The sequence below is a fragment of the Musa acuminata genome, chromosome BXJ1-11, assembly GCF_036884655.1.
Source record: "Musa acuminata AAA Group cultivar baxijiao chromosome BXJ1-11, Cavendish_Baxijiao_AAA, whole genome shotgun sequence".
NCBI classification, from domain to species: domain Eukaryota; kingdom Viridiplantae; phylum Streptophyta; class Magnoliopsida; order Zingiberales; family Musaceae; genus Musa; species Musa acuminata.
The window spans coordinates 7,489,892-7,510,342 of NC_088337.1; the positions used below are offsets into that span (position 1 = coordinate 7,489,892).

The following is a 20,451-nucleotide window of genomic DNA, read 5'->3' on the forward strand; positions in this document are numbered from 1 at the left end:
ATTATATTATTCTAAAAATATTTAAAAAATGACATAAATGAGTCTAAACCTGGTCAAAATAAGCTTAAAATTTTAGCAAACATTTGAATTGGTCGCAGGTAAATAAAAATATTTTTTTCCATTAAAATTTAATTTTCAGTATATTTTGGATAAATTTAACATTTAAGGATAAAAATTATTTTTAAAACCATCTTTAAAGGCTTAAAAATAAAAAAAATAATGGTCATATAGACATTTAAATGTATTTTGAATATTTAATAATTTTATGCTTTGCTTTGATTTTAAAAAAAATTATAAACATTGTTATTATATTATTTTTTACTTGGTAGTCAATAAGATTTTTTTTTTAATTTATTATTTATATTTTTTGTTTACTTTTAATAATTTAAAATAATTATATATAATTTTTTTTATTAATATAAATTGATATACACTAATAAAATATTTATTTATTTATTTTAAATCAGTCTACGTTTTATGTGTTGGTTCAATGGATGTGATGCAAATTTTCAAGAGGAAGACAAAATGTGTTGAGGTTTATTTTTTGCCATTTCGAGAATTTGGAATTCTTTATGATTTTTCTTTTTTTTTTTAAAGAGGGCACTAACTGGAAATTTCACAAAATATAACATTTTTTTCTACCGAATTTTCCTGTTATTATGTGATGTTTTTTATCTATCCATTCTTACAAAAGATAACTTAAATACCCTTATAATGTTTAACATAGCAATATATATTTCCTAAATCCTCCATTTATATTTATATTAGTCAGTACATTATGCCAAGTCCGATCTTACTTCGACGAATGGCTTAAATCAAATGCTACTCACAAACGTAAATGTCAAATTTGCTCAATTCCACGAACATATGATTCATTTCGAGAGGGAATTTGAACTCAAAAAAGATCAATGTTAGATATCATGATCATAAATAATAATAACAAAAAAGACATCAATTATTATGTAATTACTATATATTAACAAAAAGAACTACTAACAAAATTGTTTCATATGAGAACAAAATAATGCTCAATCAATATGGCAAGTTAATTTTATGAAAAAATAAGCACGTGCAAGTCACGTTCGTTAAACGTTTACTTTGACTAAAATGCCCTCACCATTCATCAATTTCCCGTGGAACTCCTCGCTGCGGCCTCTGCCTTGCATCGCAAGAAGCTCGAGTCGCGAGCCTTTTATAGTCGCACCGGCGGACCCAAAGAACCCAACGAAGCGTCCGCCGTCGCTGCCCGCTCTTACTCTTGTTTCTTCCCGGCCCTCTCAGATCCGTTGAGATGTTCCTCACCAGGTGAGTCTCCTCTCCCTCGCTTGTCCTTCGAGCAGTTTTTTCCACTAGTAGTTGATCGATCGCTTGTTCCTTCTTTTCCCTTTCGGGGTTTTTGAATCGAAGGACCGAGTACGATCGAGGAGTCAACACCTTCTCCCCCGAGGGAAGGTTGTTCCAGGTCGAGTACGCCATCGAGGCCATCAAGGTTGGACCTAAATTCTTCTTCTGCTTTTCCTTTTGTCCTTCTTCCTGTCGTTCCTTTTGGGATCTCGGAGCCGATGGCTCCTGGATCTTGGGGGTGAGAGCTCCTGGGATGAAATGAGTTTGATTCTGATGGCAGTTGGGCTCGACCGCCATCGGGTTGAGGACGAAGGAAGGCGTTGTGCTCGCGGTGGAGAAGCGTGTGACATCGCCCTTGCTGGTTCGTTGATTACCCTTCATTTTTCGTTCGGGTGTTCCGCTATGGACTTCAGTAATTTCTCTTTGCTAATCGTTAATTTGTGTAACTAGGGTTTAAATGTGTGTAGGTTTTGGTTACTTTTCCTTGTTGAATAAGATTGACTTGCAACTTATGCGAATGTCTTGTTCAGATTAGTGCTCTTAGAACTATAAATATTAAGGTACTCTGCTTCCATGAATTTTCTTCTTTTTTTTTGTTATTTGATAAATTTCTTTCCTTAGAGGTGGCCGGTAGGAGCACAATAACTCTTTAGGTCCTGATCTCAGTTAGTGATGTAAGTCAACGGGCTCTTGGTTGGTAAAGCAACTTGGTCTTGCTTAGATCAAACCACAAGTGAAGACATTAAAGGGGTGAGGGGAAATGAAGTTCTAGTCCTTGAAGGCGCAAGGATGAGATAAATGGGTACTGTGAATATCATGCAGAGATTAGTCTCTGGTTTTCTGTGTTCTTGACTTGGAGGGACATCCTTCTTTATGGTGATTCGGCTGCAGGTTGGGGCAAAGCAAAGAAAGAGGTCATCGTGTCAAACATTACAGATGAGAGACATATGGGAGGGCAGGTGGGGAAGGGTGTTTTCAAGATACTGAAGAAAATGGATGTGTTGGGATTGTAAAGTTGAATTTGCAATTTTTTATTAATTGTCTAGACTATCTAGTTAGTAGGTGACTAAAACTTTGATATCTCTGCTCTGATATTGGTAAAAACCTGGCTTGTTCTCTCAGTATACAAGATACAAGTTGTTTTTTGGATCATAATGAAGAAAAAAAATCTAAATCATGTTTATAGACAAATAATATTAGGTCCAGTTTTGATATATCAAATTGGACCGGATTGATCTGATCAGTCAAACAATCTCTTGTTCCTAATTTCACTATCACAAAAATGGAATAATAATTATTTTGTCCATAAAAAATTAATGGTACAAAAATGAGGTAGAAATGAATTAATCGCTTAAGGTGTTATCCAGAGATGCTCGTTAGATGAGATGTGACTATTAAATAATCTGAACCCTAATGGTTGTGATTTGTTGCCTAAGAAAATTTTATTTGAAAAGACTTGAAAAGAGACTTAGTGGTTCCTACTTTGAATAGTGCTAGTTCCCTCAATGGAACTCGGTGGGGAGGGAAAACCATGTACCTGTGCACTAATGGTTGTGTTTTATTGCTTCTTGTTATTTTATGCTGGCAGTCAACCGATTCATTCTTTGCAGGACAGGAGTTATTTCTTCAACTATATTTTATTATGAATTGAAAGCTTAAAGTTGCTCTTTTCTGAAGCCTTGGCAAGAGAAATAGTTGTGATGTTGAGTTTCTTGAGTCATGATCTGTATAAGTTTTTAATTTCCTATTTTGCCCTCTCGGATCATGTACAGTTTACACAATGTTCGGTCTTGTATCTACTGTTATTCAAGCTCTTGCTTTTTTTAGTTTGTGATTTCGGGACAGTTGTCATCTTGGAAGTAACTAAAAGTGCCTAACAATGACAAGAACTCCAATTTGATGTATCCAACTTAGTGAGGAAATTAATTATTAACTACTGAGGCCCATTGGCTGATTTTAGTAGATCTGCTCTTTGTTGAAAAAATTCAAGGACCTAGATTCAAGCAGCAAGAAAGAATTTATTATAAACTACGATATTTATGACCTTTTGTTTTTTTTTACCATTGACCTTGTATCTTATTTTTAATCCATTTTACTTTGAAGGAACCAAGCAGTGTTGAGAAGATTATGGAGATTGATGAGCACATTGGTTGTGCAATGAGTGGATTGATAGCTGATGCACGGACTCTTGTAGAACATGCTCGTGTTGAAACTCAGGTCTCATTTTCTTCCCCCCTTTTTGATGGCATCTAAGGCACAGATGATATGACCTATTGTTACTGATTGAATGACTTTGTATTACCAGAATCACAGGTTTTCATATGGTGAGCCAATGACGGTCGAGTCAACTACCCAAGCACTGTGTGATCTTGCTCTTCGATTTGGTGAAGGAGATGAAGAATCCATGGTTGGCATCATTAATTCTTTTTCCACCAATTAATTTCCTAGCAGTCTTGATTTGGAGATGCAATATGTTTTTTTTTTTCCTGGCATTCCTGCTATGTTTCTGCAAGTGAAAACTTCTTGGGTTGACATAACCAGTTGAAATCACCTTTGAATTAAGTTTTCCTGCTAACCCAATTGAGAACCTGTCATGGCTGTCAATGTACTGTAAAGCAGCTTCTTATGCGGGCAGTCAATGTGCTATGCAATTTATAAGTCATAGGCATTCACTGGATTGGCACGTGTTTGATGATCATTTTAGCCTTCCCTATCTTTGTAGGTGCCCATTCAAGATAGTTGGTTGTCCCTTATTGCCTAACAAAGATTCCAATCATGTTTTTCTGTTGCTTGTTTGGTCCGCAATTGTGTACATCATGTACAGTACTTCTGGTGCACTCACTTGTTGGTCAAGTTTCTTTTCTTCTACAGGTGCTATGACACCTTGCAAGATTTAAAAGTCAGCTAACTCCCTGCTGGCAGGTAGTATGGGAGTGTCATATGATTTGGTGAAATATCTGGGTCTGTGGTGATATATATGCAGCTGCATATGTGGTTTGTTTTCAAACATTCTAAATCAAACATAATTGAGCACTGACAAAAATATATACTACTGACTACTGAGTTTATACAATCAGCACACAAACATATGTTAAGATCAAATTAAGAATTTATGGGATTCTACTCGTACTCATTTCAAAAGCTGTTTAAGTGATAAATTATAATAATTAATGTTATATTATAATGGATCACTTTGTTAGTATTAAATAGTAGTAATAGCAGACACAATAATAATTATGCAATGTTGTTCTTATGTAGGTGAGCATATGCAGTAATGCAACCAATTGAAACTATATAGGCCTCATGTGAGGTGGTAATATAATGGTATCTACTATCTACATATGTGGCCTTATAGATATGTTTCTAGAAATATTGATGAATGTCACTGTTGCTATTATCTTGTTATGCTAACCTGTATAAAATTAATTTTAAACTTTGATAAGCTTTTTAAAGCTGCTTAGTTTATGAAATAGCAGCTACACCCTCTTTATCAACTAGCTTTTTATTCATTACTAGGAGTTCCCTGTCTAGGCTTACATGATGTTGAAGGTGTCAATATCTAGTTAGAGAGTTCTTTGTGTATCTGCAAACCTGTGTAAAGTATATTTAATATTGTAGATAGTATACTCTTGTCATTTTATATCAACCAGCAAACTTTGAACTGATACTAGTAAGCTTTTCTGCAGTCACGACCTTTTGGAGTCTCTCTTCTGATTGCTGGTCATGATGAGAATGGACCCAGCTTGTAAGTTCATTTTACTTGTAAAGGTTTTGCAACGAAAGTTTTCATGAATGCTTGGAAAATGAGACCATCCTGTGTGGTTATTTTCTGACAATTTTTGTTCTATCTAGCAATAGATTTATTTCTTTAACATTTTTGGCTTCTCATTATGTCTGTTGGTCTGTTAATAGTGACTAGCTGACATTTTCATTTATGTTAGAAAATGCATGGCTCTTTATTCTTTTATCTTTAGGAAACATGATAAATGCTCTATTACTCATAATTTTTCGCTTTGGGAGATACAATGGGATATTTTGCAGTGGATTTCCTGCTGGTATTCAAATTTAGGCTTCCATTCAATAATGATGGCAACCACAAAATAATTCTGATCCAAGGGTGTTTTCTTGGTTAAACATAAACAGAATAAGGATACCAGGAATTTGATCATGTCCTGTTTTACTCCACAATTTTTTTTCGACATCGAAATTCAACCAGAGAATGTGTATTTGAACTAAGGAAAGTTTCATAACTGGAAGTCTGAAATCAAGCAATTAGTTTTACATATAGCATGGAATATTGTCTGTTTAGGGGATCTACCTTTTATTCAAGGTGAGGGATGCCAATCAGCTCAGAGAAGCTTGATAGATTTACCCGTAAAGCGAAGTTGTTATGTAAGTAAGCTGATGTTTCTAACAAAAATAGTAATCTTTCAAATAGTGGTAGAATTAAATTTGATTATATCTAGAAAGAAGTTGACTTTAATCTGGACCTCCTATGGTTTGAGATGCTTTATTTTCCAAGAACAATCAAGTGGATAACTCAGAACAGATGCTCCATTAAAATTGCAAAAATCCATACGTGATTTGTTTTTGGGTGTAAGATATGGCTTATTTAGTTGCACAAGTTCCTTTTATTTATTTAATTTTATATTTAGTTTATATTAGGTGGGATGGTGTTACATGCATTTTTTTTCTATTCAGTGCTATTCCTTTGTCCAAATTCTGAAGATTATGCTTGTAGAAAGAACAGCTTGCCTGCCTTCTATGAATACTTGCAGTTGAACAAGGATTAGACCTGTATTAGGAGAGAGCTTTGAACTTGTCATGAATTGCAGGTACTACACAGATCCGTCTGGTACATTCTGGCAGTGTAATGCAAAAGCAATCGGGTCAGGATCCGAAGGAGCTGATAGCTCTCTACAAGAGCAGTACAACAAGGTATCAGAAATCAGATTTATCTATATCTAGTTTGGTTGACTATTTTTCAGACATTTACTAGCTAAGTGTAGCACATAATTTTTGTGTCTTGAGTTTGAATAACCTGTTTGTGCAGGACTTAACCCTTCAAGAAGCTGAAACTATTGCTCTTTCCATCTTGAAGCAAGTCATGGAGGAAAAGGTGCCCTATCTTTGGTGTTTTCTTTGGCTAATCTCTTTCCTTCATTACTTGATAATTCTTATGTACTAAAGATAATTTGCATGAACAGGTGACCCCAAACAACGTTGACATTGCAAAGGTTTCTCCGACTTATCATCTGTACACACCCTCTGAGGTTGAAGCTGTAATTGCTCGCTTATGAATGCGGTGCTTGTCATCCATACACACCTTCTGAGCTCGGGGTTGTCGATCACTTGCTTATGAATGTTTTGAATACTCTGTTAATTCTATTTAGCATTTAAACGATAACTTAGTCGGACCTCAACTCGAATTTTCTACTTTATCTTCTCTCTTATTTTCTAAACTGCCCAGCCATTCTGAGTTGGAACACATTGATCGGGAAAGATCAAAGCTAATTCTCGTGCTTAAGCAATTAAGCAGCATTTGTCTATTATACATAACACTAGAAGCTAGGAGTCATGTTTTGACTAGTAACGTTAATTCACTGCTCATGGTTTGTTATCTTTAGGATTTCACTGCTTAGCCAAATTTCATGCTCATACTTGGGGTCTCTTCGGCCTACTTTGAGGTATCATTTCGGTCTTGATTAAGTTCTTTATCTGGTTTATTATTTTCATTTTTTGCGCTCAACAATTGTTGACCGAGTCAACGGGAGTCTTCATTTTTAACTAGAAAAACTGTCGTCTATGGTTATGTGCTCTAGTGATGATAGATACTACCTATAGGAAAGAAAGATAGTTAGGGAATTTGATTTCTCTTCATCTAAATCCTAAATTATTTTTACCTGTCCTCTGATATCATTTGCATCTTACCTAAGAAATTCCGTAACATTTCATATTATTTAGTTTATGAGACCGAAAAGCACAAACATTCCAAGAACAAGAAGGATGTCTAGTTATTCTGCCTTGTTGCAGCACAAGAAAGCCATGGAATGGGATACTCTTACTTAGTTCTAGCGAGGTTAACCTTTAGCCACGGAACTCTTCCATGAAAGCTTCATGGAACGCCTTGAGCCGGGATATGATGGCGGGGATTTTGTCCTCCTGCGGCAGGATCGTGCATCTGACATGCCATGTTCCAGGAACCTATAAAAGAGAAGAAGACCAAGCTCAATGACACCCAAACGACAACTATTAAAGTCGAGCCGAGCTGGAAACAAGCTCACCTGCCCAAAGCCGGATCCAGGAACGACGACGATGCCGGTGGCGTCGAGAAGACGTCGAGCGTAGAATGCATCTGGTGCTGCATTAACTGCTTTGGCAGCTGCGATAGCCTTCTGCGGTAGGCGCAGGCGAGGAAAGAGATACATTGCGCCCTCTGCTTTGTTGCAGCTCACGCCCTCTAAGCTGTTGAATGCATCTTCCAATGCCTGTACTATAACACAGACGGAGAATAATCTTCAGAAACTTGAAACCAACAAGCTATTCTAACCAGGTTTGATAAGAACTAAGGATCAACACGATACGACCTTGGCACGTCTAGCTAGAGACGAAAGAATCCCATTTTTCTCCGCATTGAAAGATTCATATGATTCGTCTCCGACCTGCAGGCTCATCATCCAAGTCATTACGTATGATTGCAACCTTATAGCTGCCATAAACAAGATGGAAAGAAACTAAGAACACTCACCTTTGGTGGATTCATAACAAGACTGGCAAGGATTTGGCCGGAGATGTTGGAGCAAAGGTTTACGGATGCCACCTTGTAGATTTGTTCTCTCACTCCGGCATTAAAGCCAGTGACCTCCATGTACCCGCCCCTTTTTCCGCATTCTCCATAGTAACCTGATGCAGACAAAACAAAAGAGAGAGAAAGACAATTAGTCTTGAGAAAATACACTGAAGAATGTTCACTTGGAAAAAGAATACGTGCTTACCTTTAGAAACAGATTGAAATGATACCAAAGGGATCTCATCATCGCTATATCCCATGGATCTTGTGATCTTCTTGAAAGAGTTGAATTTCTTATCATCGACATATATATTTTCTTGATATACCTGCAACATTTTGGTGCATTGTGGCCAGGATCACTCCAATAAGGAAAATTTTATTTCTACAATCCCATCTGATACCTATTAAAATTCTGCCAAAACTTTATAAGAAAAGAACAGAATTCATGATAAGCGTGTAATGAAAATGATCTGCGACACTGAACTCACCTCATCTGCCAGAAGGACCAGCCCTTCATTCTTGCAAAAGTTGACTATCTCCCTTTGGTTTTCCTCTGCAAGAACCTGAAAACACCAGAAGATCTACTAAATGAAGAGATATATCTCAACAAAAACCTTTTCCTGATGGTACTACAAAGAGTAGTCCAAACAATCAGTAGAATAACCTAGTAAAAGTCCACCATTATCCAATGAAGAGCCTCAAGAAAAGATAAGAAATGATAATTTGGACAGTAGAGAAATTTGTGTTTGCTGTTACGGATTAGGGGATAAAAATTTGCATTTAGGGCAATGAGTCCTTGATCATGTCATTGCTGGTATAATCACAGAAACTTTCTTGGACCTCTGGCCAAAAGATAAAAGCATCATACTGTTATTAGCTTCACTGTTATTAGAATCATACAGTCTTTTTTAAATTTATTTCCTATGTTGTATGTGATATGAAATCTTTCACATGATGAGAAAAAGGAAAAAGTAAGATGCTACCCAAAAGGCATCCAGTAATGTTGCATGGTTTATAACAAAATATGAAGAGAAACAAACCTGTCCGGTGGGATTGCCTGGATTTATCACGACTAATGCCCTCACTGTGATCCCCTTGGATCGAGCATCTTCCAGTTGTTTCTTAAGCTCTGAAATCTCCAATCCCCATCCTGTTGATTCATCAAGGTAATACGGAACCTGACCATAGCAATTCTATCATTAACTAACTTTAACTAGATTACCAAAAATATAACTTGCTTCGAAAATATGAGTAATTACAAATTAAACTTTCTGACAAACATCAACAGGAATCTTATAGAGTTTGCATCACTCCATATTTGCCTATGAACCATAAAAATATAGCTTATTGAAGAAAAATTTTGGGAATGTGTTTTTCTTATCATTATAACATAGTAGAAAATATAGCAACTGATTCAAGACTATATGAATGAACATACAAGAGAGCCACCATGAAGGGCAATGGAAGCAGAATACAAAGGGTACTGAGGAATGGGGCACAAAATGCCGTCTTTCTCAGATCTTATTAACAACTGCATCATCATGTGCACCTGAAGTGAAAAAAAAAAGAGTAATCAGCATGAACAGCAATACCTCCCATCTTTATCATGTAAACAACTGAAAGATAAAAGCTCAAGCAAATACCGCAGGACTTGCTCCATCTGTTAGGAAAATATCATCTGGATTGGCAGGAAAACCATCCCGATCAGCAATTCCAGCAGCAATTGCATCTCGTAAACCTTTGATACCCTGTCTAATTAATAGTTCTTAGGACCATGCAGTGAATAGAGATGAGAATATTTCTGCAAGAAATAAAAGCATGTTCTTGCCTGACTATGGCTATATGCTCCTGTAGCCCTACCAGGAATCACATCTAAAATCTGCCATGCTCTTGCTATTGCATCAGCACTGCAGTAATGTAAATATTGCATTACGTAAATATTTTACCCATGTATCCGTACGTTAACTTAAAGCATACATCTAATGATCTGAGTTGTAAGTTGCATACCTAGGCAGAAAGCAAGTTTTACTTAATTAGTTAGTTTCCAACATGCATAGGAGGTAGGTAATAGATATCAGCCCCAGTATTTTAAAGCAGACTACCATACATAATGTTGACGCTAACAAGAACCTTAGCAAATTAGTGTTCTAGGAGAAGATTTTCTGACACGTGTAGTTCTTCAGAATTATGTGCATATCAGGTTGCACGACTTGGATATATGGTCGAATATATCCAGGAGAAGATTTTCTGACTTGTGTAGTTCAATATAAATAAAGCTGGAAATTTCATTGTGTTATACCATTGTAATAAGAGATACCTGTATTTACAAATTAGTAGAACCGGGAATTCTGCAAGATGCTACTCAAGTTGCTTGGAACAAAGAATAGCATGGTGTGAACTGTTATAGGCAGACTGACGTAAGGCAAACCACTAAAGCACTAATTTATGACTCCTGTGCACATTGAATGAACTGTTTGGAAAAAAGCAAAAAAATAATACTGCATTACTTCTGGCATAATGACTCCAGAGGGAAGTTTGTTCCATCTCAGAGAATATTCAATGGAAACAGAGACAAAATACAATAGCCATAGCCAAAGACTAAAGTTCTGGCATAGCATCGACAGCACATGACACACAAAAGGGAATGTTGCATTCCAGTGGACTTAGAATGATTTCGTAGAATATTAGTACATGCAAAAGTACTGTTCAAATATACCTGAACAAGGCGTGAGTTTCACTTTTGTCCAAAAGAGATGGATGGTCACACAGCGCAAGAACCTGAAATAGGAAAATTAAGTACCAGGGACAAACTAAAGCCAACTAAATTAGTCAAAAGAGTTGTGTACAAACACCTCACGGAAAAAGGTAACAGGCTGCTGACCAAGAGACTGAGGATTCCCAATATTGCAGTACAGTATCTGCCAATTCAATTTGGAAATTTCAACGATATTAAGAGAAAACAAATTAACAAGTACTAAACAAAAAATTAGAATAAGAATCACTCCATAACAATATAAATAGAAAAACATCAAATGTATTGGAGATTAAGATGAAATCATGCTGAATATTTATAAATGAATAACACGGGGACTGAAAATTATGCGCACCTCATCGAAGGGATGGGACCCTGGTTTGTCTTGCAGCTCCTGTTGTAAGCGCTGGAATTGGAACGAGAAACAGATACATCAGTTCTTTAGGCAATATAATTGCAGCAGATCAACATACTTCACGGATTATCATCTGCACCATGTCCTTGTCGAGATTCATCTTTAGAATTGAATATAATAGCAAATTGTCCTAGTATAAGTGTGTTCTGACCACCACAACATAAGAGAGAAATTTTGAAACCAATTTAAGCCACTTTGTCAAAAATAAATTATGCATCGTGTTTGCTACAAATATGCCAATATCACAAATCAACTCAAATGCCATTGTCCACCTTAGCTTGTTTTTAGAAGACCAAGCGGGTTATGGTCCTAGCTCAAGGAAAGTTTAATGTTTAGTCAGATAAAGGTCTAGTAGCATTACATGCAAAAGTGAACAACCCTACCGAAACAAGTATCATTTCTTTCTGCATATATAATTTAAAACGCCACTAATACGAGAGTTTAAAGAAACTAGAAGGTAATCATCAAGAATCTCCCATCAACAAATGATGGATGGTTGCACATACAACGTCATGTATAAGTTAATGACCTTCATCGTGACAAAATCTACTCAGGTATTATTAAATGGCAAGACATCGGAATGCATAGTTGTTTGCTAAAGTAGAAACAAAACAGGCATTCAGGAGGCCTTCGAAATGTCATCAAGCAACCGGAAGGAAGATATGGCAAAAGCTGTATGCTCGGTCGCCCAAATTCATCATACGATTACAGAAATGAGATAGCATAATACATACAACACTATCTTTTATTTATGACTAGGAAAAAAATAAGTGAAGATATGGAATGAACATCAAAGAGAAATGAAGTACCTGCGCATGGCTAACAATCTCACCACGAACAGCATACTCACATTTTAAAACCTGAAATAAAAGAAATATATGACTTGATTTATGTTACCGAGACACATACCACCTATTAAAAGTTGCAAACTGCAAAGTATAACCATCCAGAGAGCAAAAGGTATAGACAAATTTTAACATGGAGATTGCAAAATGTGTGGGCATTATCACATGAGTACATCTAAAGATAATAATAATAACCTGTAACTGCTGCTGCAGTTCGCACTCACATCAGTCAAAAACCAAAGAAAGAGAGATAATAAATAACCTGCTATTGCTACTGCAGTGGAACCAAAAATTTCTTAAACAACAGAAGGAATAGATTAATAAAATCCACCAAATGGGAAGCACAGATCACTTTCGCACTCGCATCAAACATCTGAAGAAACACCTACAGTTGTTGCGTATCACTTTTGAGTCGAGGAGTTGAACAGTAACACAGTGAACAGCCAGAAGCAACCAAAGAACGAGGTCCTGCCATACCACTTACAAGAGGAGGAGAATCTTGTGGGTGTTGGAGGGGGTGGAGGGCCTCATCAAACAGAAGAGTCCACTTAAGGGAATAGTCAAAGCTGACTCTTTTAGAACCACAATAACAAGCAGTTCACTCGAAAAATCATAACACAAAACCAACTTTACCTAACCAGCACGAAAACTGGGCGACGATCAAATTTTAGCTGCGAAATCGACGGATGAAGTGATCGAATCGACTCAAGAAGGCATCTTTACCGATCAAATCGACGAAATAACCAACCTTTGGGTTGATCGTGTCGACAGTGACAACACCAGCAGCGGGATCCATGGCGGCGGCGGCGGGGGGTGAAGAACAGAGGAAAGCAGAAGGCGGAGACCGCGAGGCGAGGAGCGAACCAAAGAGCAGCCTTTTCGCTCTCTCAGTGGCAAATCGACGCATTTTAAGGACTCCGCCCTCCGCACACTTGCCCTCCCTCCCGCTTGTAAGAGTCCCGCCCACAGAATAACCATCAAACCAAACAAAAAGGTGGCACCAAGAATTGTTTGATTTACCCGAGAGGATGAGCGTTCCAAGAACGCCCACAGAGTCTAAAGTGGTATCTTTACGCGAGAACAAACGGGCACGCCAAGTGTTGGCTAAAATGCCAACAAGTCCCGATACTTTAATTACCTGCACTGGTTCAGCTCTTTGTGCACTGTCTACCCAGCCCTAGATTTTGGGGCAAAAGCTACATGGCCAGTCTGCAACTCGAGTCGGTGATCTGCCTGCTCTGTAAACCTATCGCATTGGATCAACAATGCAGGTTGACGTTGGAGCTCTCCCCGGGTTATCTTCCAGCCCTAGATCGGCCCAAAGTTGCATGGACAATCTGCAATGATCTGCTTGCTTTGTAAACCTATCAGATTGGAGGAATCAATAATAGTAGATGTCTGTGGATTATTATTATTATTTGATCTTAAAATAAGTAATAATAGCAATCTATTGTTCATTCTTAGGAAGATCCAAATAATAAGTAGTAAAAGGAAAATAGGGTGTCATCTGCTGCTCATTTTCAGGGAGCTGCAACCAAACAGATGTTAGTGATGCTCACATAAACAAATGTCATCACAATCACCACCATGAAACTTTGCTGATGCTACAAAGACCATAGTTGTACCTGTTTGACCAACCCATCATGGAAGGAAGTGCATTAGCTCCACTTACCAAACAATGCCACTTCCAACCAATCTCTCTCCACATCACTATTTTCTTCCATTAAATTTCCTCTATTTCCTGCACAGTGTGAGGTACAAAGATGTCATTTCACTATATTAGATTTAATTATAGTTATAATATTAAAGTTATATTTATTCCAACTGATATTTATATTACTTGTCTTTGATACCTTTCTTCTAACGAATGATAGATTTATAGAAAATTAAAGAAAAATAATCTCTCTCTCTCTCTCTCTCTCTCTCTCTCTCTCGAGTGACAGTATATGAGACGACGACACACACGCAGGACTTGCACTTCCTCATATCATCCTCCTTCCATTGCTCTGCTGATTCTCTCAAAAAGAGACTGCTTTACTTGCCATTTCTGTCATTACTGAGCTCCTTCGAAACTACAATTTGCGCAGGAATCTTACGAGGAGAGTCACAAGACGGATGTCCGGAACAGAGCAGTCGACGGGAGGCGTTGGACGGTTGTCCCCGATGACGACCACCGGGATCATGGTCGCAGCGGTGGTCGCCTTCTTCGTGCTCTTTGTCCTCGCCTTCTTCCTGTACCTCCGCGCCAAGTGCTACTGGGGCGCCATCCCCGTCTCCGCTGGCACCCGCTTGGCCTCCTTCGCCGCCACGCGGCCGGGTGGCCTCGACGCTGCTGCCGTCGCGGCGCTTCCTTCGGTGGTGGTCTCCGCTGGGGCCTTGAAGGAGAGCCTGGAGTGCGCGGTCTGCATCTGCGAGCTGTCAGAGGGCGACGCCGCACGGTTGCTGCCCAAGTGCGGCCACGCCTTCCATCTCGAGTGCATCGACATGTGGTTCTGCTCCCACTCCACCTGCCCGCTCTGCCGGACCTCGGCGGAGCTCGTGAAGCCCGAGAGTGCTGTTCCCGGCGCTGAATCGGTTCCCGGCGATAGTCACTCCGTCGAACCGTAGCTGAATTCTGCGGCAAATGTGCTGTCTTACACGTCAGAGGGTCGGGTCGCCAGTGGAAGTTTCGGCGGACCGGAAGGGAGCTCGAGCACTTCTGGCTCTTCTTATGTGAGGTCAGAGGACGCATTGGTGACTGAGATGCCGAGGACAGCGGTGGATGGCTTCCAAACTCCGTGCTCGCCATTGCCTGTGGAGAGGACTCCTGAGGAAGAGATCAGGTCGCCGACAACACCAGCGTTGAGGTCATTGCGGAGGCTTCTGATCCGTGGTAGCAGGATGGCTGATGCTTCCTGTAGTCCTCGAAGATGTGATATCGAGCAGGGAAGACGTCCGCCGAGTCCTAAAACAGCGACGAGTTCATGAAAGGCGGCCTGATGCAGAAAAAGAGCGTTCTTCCCCCACTGGAACAACTGAAGGTTTAGCATCTAAATTTCCACTAGATTTGTACAGGATTTAGTGCATATTAAGTGTTTGCAGCTGAGGATTCTTTTCGTGTTTACTTTTGTATGTTGTTTTGTTTATTTACTTCAATCCATGTTGAAAGTTTAAAATTTGGGTTTTCTGCCTAACAAGATCTTTGCTATCTATTGCTCACTAATTCTATTTGTTCCTTCCTGCATCGTTACCGATCTTAGTTCTGCAATATTATTGAATCTTGTCGATTGTACACTGGGAAGATGAATTTGGTTCTCTTGCTCTGTTGTGGCTTTTGTGGATTGTTGACTGATCACTGTTCTTGCCCAGAATGCTCCTGAAATCTACAAAAGTCTAGCAGTCTTTGTTTCACTGCATCTTACAACCATCAAGTTCATGTTTCAACTTAGATATGGAATATGCTTCTGCAAAAATAGACTTAGATTTTTTATGTGTGTAAGCCAAATTATACTGCTGGGTTTGAATCAAACGTTAGTACTTGTTCGTGTTCTGATTTCTGGTGAATCCGAATTGCACGTCGCCGGGAATGCTAAAGGTCGATTTTGAACCAGGAGAGAATTGTTCTGATGCTCTAACTTGCATATGTAATTTATGTAAAAGCCATAGAATTAGTCCGAACTCTGTAGCTAATTTTTTTATCTCTGTGGAAATACATTGAACTACTGTTTGATAGTATAAATCAAACTAATCGAAATCGCAAACAAGAATGAAAGAGATAAGTAGCTTGAATGAGACTTGACAATCGGATAAGGAAGGCGAGAGGGATATGTAAGCAAGGGACCCTTCTTTCCTCATTACTGGTACTTCAATTGATCTGGATAATGGATAGGAACTGGAAGCATTCATTGCGAAATCAGCTCCTTTAGGAAAATGTGCATCCATCTTTTAGTTTTGCATCTGAGAGGTGTTTGGTCTTCAGAGATGACTGCTGCTTGATGTTAATTCTGAGACAACCGCCATTTAGCAAATGTAAACAGTTCTATCATAGTTAGCTCACTTATTCTCATTAGCATATTACATGATTTGATGTTGATCGGTTGCCGCGGATGGTTTCTGTCTGATGATTTTTCGCTTTCATGGCTGATGTTGCGTGAACCTAATTTCTGTAGTCATCCGTTGAGCAACCAATCTTCATCACCAGTTGTAGATACTGCTGCAGGTAGGAGGGAGGCTGGTGATGGCTTCTTCTATCGACAATGACTGTCGTCTTTGCTTCTTTGTTTGTAGCGAACCTCCTTATTCCTTTTTCCTATGAAATTCCTAGGATCTTTATGGGTGCAGCCCTTAGTAAAGGGTATGTGGCCGCGGTCTAACTGCTCTTTATCGCTCGTCGTAGTGGTCTTCGTATTTTCGACTCATTGTTCAGCTCTTGTCTTCGTTTATCCGATTGCAGCTTGTTTCGCTTCATCATTTTGTCTAATTCATTCAGCAGCTATCAGACTTGTATCATTTGGTTACATCAATTGTTCAGATTCTTTTTGCTCAACCGAGTCTGCTACAAGTTCTTGATTAGCGGCATTGCAAATTCTTGATTAGCTGCATTTTCACAATTGGCCACAAACATTTTTCCAACTTGTGCTTTTAAGATCTGATGCATGCTTATGCCTGATCTGGACAATGAACAAGCACCTTTTTCTTATCCAAACTGCTTTAGATCACAGATTGCTGTTCTCTTAAACCCTTAGCTTTCTGAATTAGCATGTTGTGTTCCAAAATTCTTGCTCCTTTTCCTCTTTCTAGAAATCTAATACATTCCAATTGTACTTGTGTATGAGCAACTGACATCATTGTTCTCGTGTGCAGATTCTCATATGTTTCTGAAGCTCTCTCAGATTCTTCTGTGCCAACGGGGGGATTAAGATGGAAGATGTATGTCCACTCTGAAGCAGAATCTGTTCCCACCTAAAAAAGGTGTTCCATTCTCTCCAAGATATCACTCTTGGAATATATCCAAAGTGAATGCTGAGGAATGTAGGTCCACTTGCAACACATGAGCTGGAGGACATATCCAGGGAAAAGAAAGATAAGAATTTGCTGTCTCCCGACAGTGACTGTTCTGTGTTGCAGAGAGAGAGAGAGAGGCACTCGAGCAGTGCAGAAGATTACAGTCTCTTGATGATAGAAACTTCACCATGCACCATGTGTATGGCAAGTTCATGAACTCCACAACCTTGCAGCAAAATATCTCCAGTGGAAGTAGACATCTCCAGAAAGACCAAAAACAAAGGACAAGCACAGAGCAGGGAAACATCTCTCGAGTGTCTTGTTGAAGCACAGAGCACAAGAACTGGTCCAGATCAAAAGAGGCTCCTCCCAAATTGGTGCCCACTGACAAAGATCTCTCTTTCAGTGGGCAACAGTCCATTCCCTCCCAGGGAACACTGCAAGATGGGCATGGAAGGCAGCTGCCCACCATTAAGTTCATTCTTGACCAAGGATTCGATTCATCTGACTGAAACCAGACGGGAAATTGTGTTAGTGTTTTCTAAGAAATTACAAATAGTTATTGCTTAATAATGAGACATTGAGGTTTCTGTAAGATCTGTGTTTATTTTACTTGAAGAAATAGTAGATGAGAGTTTCTACATTGCCTATGTTTTTAGTTAGGAATTAAGTGATCATCTGACATTTCTCATTTTCAAGGAGTGAAATCATTCTTTCATATGTGATTCGGCATGATTTCTAAATCTTATTCTTTCTATTTTTGTTAATTGGGTTGGAATTTTTTTTTTTGTTTTGAGTTTTTACACCAACAAATTGTCAGCTACAAAGAGAAAGAACATAAAATATTGTGAGTTGTTTTGGAAAAACACATCAATTTCCAATGTTTTGAATCACAGAAATAATCCATTCGACCTATTTATCCTAATCAAATTGATTATTTTTTTTCTAATATTCATAAGTAATTTTATGTTCTACAAATGGGATATATATATATATATATATATATATATATATATATATATATAATATAGTGAGAAAAAAAACTTGATGTATGTCACTTTAGTTAATCTTTATTAATTGACTTTTATTTTACTATTAGAGTGACATTAATATCCTTTACAAGTCCAAATAATGGTAAGAATTCTAAGAGTCCTTTATTTATATATATATATACATTAAATTATAAATAATAATTTATTTAACCATGAGATATATGTTATATACTACAATTTGTATGGGCAAATATGCTAATTTCTAAGTTTTTGCAAGGATAGATATGTAAAACTGTCTAAACTAAATTCTAAATGTGAAGAAAGAAATTACTATTTACAATCTTATTTAAATTTTTTTAATATTTCAAAACTATTTTTTCTAAATGAATGTAAATTATTTTTTTCTCTCTCTCTCGTGACGAGCAAAGTTTGGATAATAAATGAGTAATGTCATGACAACCCATGTCGATAATAAATGATATCATTTTCAACTGCACTTACAACAAGCATCGAGGGGTTATTATTTACGCGTCGATAACAAACGAAGAGATAATAATTATAATAGTAAAAAAATAATATTTTAACTGTAATTGTAAAAAAAAAAAACATTTATTATTTTTTAAAGCGATAGTAAAAGTAGAAAAAGTTCGTAAACAGTAAGCTTCGATGAACAATGAAACTCCAATTCAGAAATCTCAACGTGATTGAGCTAAATCAACAAAATAACACAAAAATCACATCAGAAATAATCATCTTCTCCACGAATTCCTTTCTATACAAATCTTACTGTATTCCATGTGCTAAATCTTCATCTGCGTCATTTTAGCTCATTCATGAACTCGGCGGCGGCTTGGGGACCGGAAGACATCCCTGCTCGACATCACCAGCCATCCTGCTTCCGCAGCTCAGAAGCCTTCGCAGCGATCTCAACGCTGCTGCCGTCGGCGACCTGAGGTCTTCCTCAGGGAGCCTACTCGGAGCTTGGAACCCATCCACTTCTCCCCTTGTTATCTCTATCGCCAATGCCCCCTCCAACCTGCTTGCAGAAGAGACTGAAGCAGAGCCCGAGCCTCCAACACTGGCCCGAGACAAATTCGCCGGGGAGTGAGACGATGACCCCCCCGCACGCGCATCGGAAGCAATGGCTGCGGTGCTGTTATCAGCGGTCTCGGGCTCGTGGAGCACGACCGGGCTCCGGCAGAGCGGACAGGTGGAGTGGGAGTAGAACCACATGTCGATGCACTCCCGGTGGAAGGCATGGTTGCATTTGGGCAGCAGGCGCGTGGCCTCGCCTTCCGCCAGCTTGCAGAGGCAGACGGCGCACTCCACGGCCTCCTCGAAGTCCTCGGGTCGGAACGACACCGACGGGAGCGCCTCGATGACGGCCGCATCGAGGCCGCGTTGCTGCGGGCCGGCGGCAGGCTCCGCGACGAAGACCAGGCGGGCGCGGCCGCGGCCGGAGACTGGGTTGGCGCCGTTCCACCGCTTGGCGTTGAGGTACAGAACGAACACAAAGATCAAGAGTATGAAGATGACGAGCACTGCTGCGACCATGAACCCGGTGGTCGTCGCCAGCGACAGCCCACCGACGACGGCCGTCGACTGCACCGTATCGGACATCGTGCTTCGTCTTCGATCGACGGAACAGGAGGAAGAAGCTTGTACGAATCAAGAAGAGACGAATGGGGGTCGTGAGGCTTGGCATAGTGTGGATAAGTAGGCAAAGGAGGAAGTAACCCAACCGGAGCATGTGGGTGTAGGTGGGAAGGTCTGACCTCGCAGTCGCGGCCGCCGCAAGGTACATGAACGGGAAAGCCGGTGGGCGATTTCCTGCTTGTCCTGTGTGCGGTCAATGAGACATGTGACGGTTGGTGTCCTTTGACCAACACCCTGTATCATCCGACATGTACATCTCTGACTCCAGAGTTCATACAGTGGCATCTGTGACTGGAAGAAGATGAGCACAAGCTCGTCAACTTCATCAAGCTTTTATGGTACTGACAAAATCGGAGAATGACTCCTTCGAGCTTCCAAGCTTCTTGGCTTGTTCTCCTCGATTCTGCAGAACCTGCCCTGATCAAATTGTGCACTTTATATTTCGAGCTTTTGATGATTGTGTTTCTTGATATTTGAAGTCATTATGAATATGCTCGAATATCATTTGTCATTGGATTAATAGTGATTGGACTATGTAAAAATAAATTATTATTTTTAAATTTTTTTATGAACGATATACTATCGATAATATATTTTAGAAGAATATTTACTACTTAAAATACATAATAATTTTCTTAAAATTATAATATCTAATCACATATAATTTTTTTCTC

General features: G+C 39.0%; 4 protein-coding genes across 4 annotated transcripts; 2 read left to right on the forward strand and 2 right to left on the reverse strand.

Moving 5' to 3' along the window:
- Positions 1-1,147: 1,147 nt before the first annotated feature.
- Positions 1,148-6,767, forward strand: LOC135597131 (proteasome subunit alpha type-5). The gene is made up of 9 exons (XM_065089677.1): positions 1,148-1,305; positions 1,408-1,489; positions 1,625-1,705; positions 3,448-3,561; positions 3,650-3,751; positions 5,031-5,089; positions 6,180-6,282; positions 6,398-6,463; positions 6,552-6,767. Exons 1-9 carry the CDS (start codon positions 1,292-1,294, stop codon positions 6,642-6,644), a joined length of 714 nt encoding a protein of 237 aa, XP_064945749.1. The 5' UTR covers positions 1,148-1,291; the 3' UTR covers positions 6,645-6,767.
- A 516-nt stretch (positions 6,768-7,283) lies between these two features.
- LOC135597129 (alanine aminotransferase 2) lies at positions 7,284-13,443 on the reverse strand. The gene is made up of 15 exons (XM_065089675.1): positions 12,895-13,443; positions 12,111-12,161; positions 11,242-11,292; positions 10,987-11,052; positions 10,851-10,912; positions 9,963-10,041; positions 9,778-9,882; positions 9,573-9,683; positions 9,175-9,312; positions 8,623-8,697; positions 8,340-8,460; positions 8,093-8,247; positions 7,932-8,006; positions 7,629-7,832; positions 7,284-7,548 (listed from the first exon to the last, which is right to left on the reverse strand). Exons 1-15 carry the CDS (start codon positions 13,051-13,053, stop codon positions 7,432-7,434), a joined length of 1,569 nt encoding a protein of 522 aa, XP_064945747.1. The 5' UTR covers positions 13,054-13,443; the 3' UTR covers positions 7,284-7,431.
- Positions 13,444-14,021: 578 nt separating this feature from the next.
- Positions 14,022-17,849, forward strand: LOC103970770 (RING-H2 finger protein ATL3-like). The gene is made up of 2 exons (XM_009384685.3): positions 14,022-15,166; positions 16,989-17,849. The coding sequence occupies exon 1, from the start codon at positions 14,262-14,264 to the stop codon at positions 14,751-14,753; it is 492 nt and encodes a 163-aa protein (XP_009382960.2). The 5' UTR covers positions 14,022-14,261; the 3' UTR covers positions 14,754-15,166; positions 16,989-17,849.
- Positions 17,498-20,085, reverse strand: LOC135597130 (RING-H2 finger protein ATL3-like). The gene is made up of 2 exons (XM_065089676.1): positions 18,909-20,085; positions 17,498-17,637 (listed from the first exon to the last, which is right to left on the reverse strand). Exon 1 carries the CDS (start codon positions 19,739-19,741, stop codon positions 18,953-18,955), a length of 789 nt encoding a protein of 262 aa, XP_064945748.1. The 5' UTR covers positions 19,742-20,085; the 3' UTR covers positions 17,498-17,637; positions 18,909-18,952.
- Positions 20,086-20,451: the final 366 nt, after the last annotated feature.

Bases quoted from the DNA above. Each gene is read 5' to 3' on its own strand.
- LOC135597131 (XM_065089677.1), top strand. The intron at 3,752-5,030 runs GTTGGCATCATT...GCTTTTCTGCAG, and splicing joins AAGGAGATGAAGAATCCATG to TCACGACCTTTTGGAGTCTC. The intron at 6,283-6,397 runs GTATCAGAAATC...CTGTTTGTGCAG, and splicing joins TACAAGAGCAGTACAACAAG to GACTTAACCCTTCAAGAAGC.
- LOC135597129 (XM_065089675.1), bottom strand. From the start codon at position 13,053: ATGCGTCGATTTGCCACTGAGAGAGCGAAAAGGCTGCTCTTTGGTTCG. The intron at 9,883-9,962 runs GCAAGAACATGC...TTAATTAGACAG, and splicing joins GAGCATATAGCCATAGTCAG to GGTATCAAAGGTTTACGAGA. The intron at 7,833-7,931 runs GTCGTATCGTGT...GTTATAGTACAG, and splicing joins CTCTAGCTAGACGTGCCAAG to GCATTGGAAGATGCATTCAA.
- LOC103970770 (XM_009384685.3), top strand. From the start codon at position 14,262: ATGTCCGGAACAGAGCAGTCGACGGGAGGCGTTGGACGGTTGTCCCCG.
- LOC135597130 (XM_065089676.1), bottom strand. From the start codon at position 19,741: ATGTCCGATACGGTGCAGTCGACGGCCGTCGTCGGTGGGCTGTCGCTG.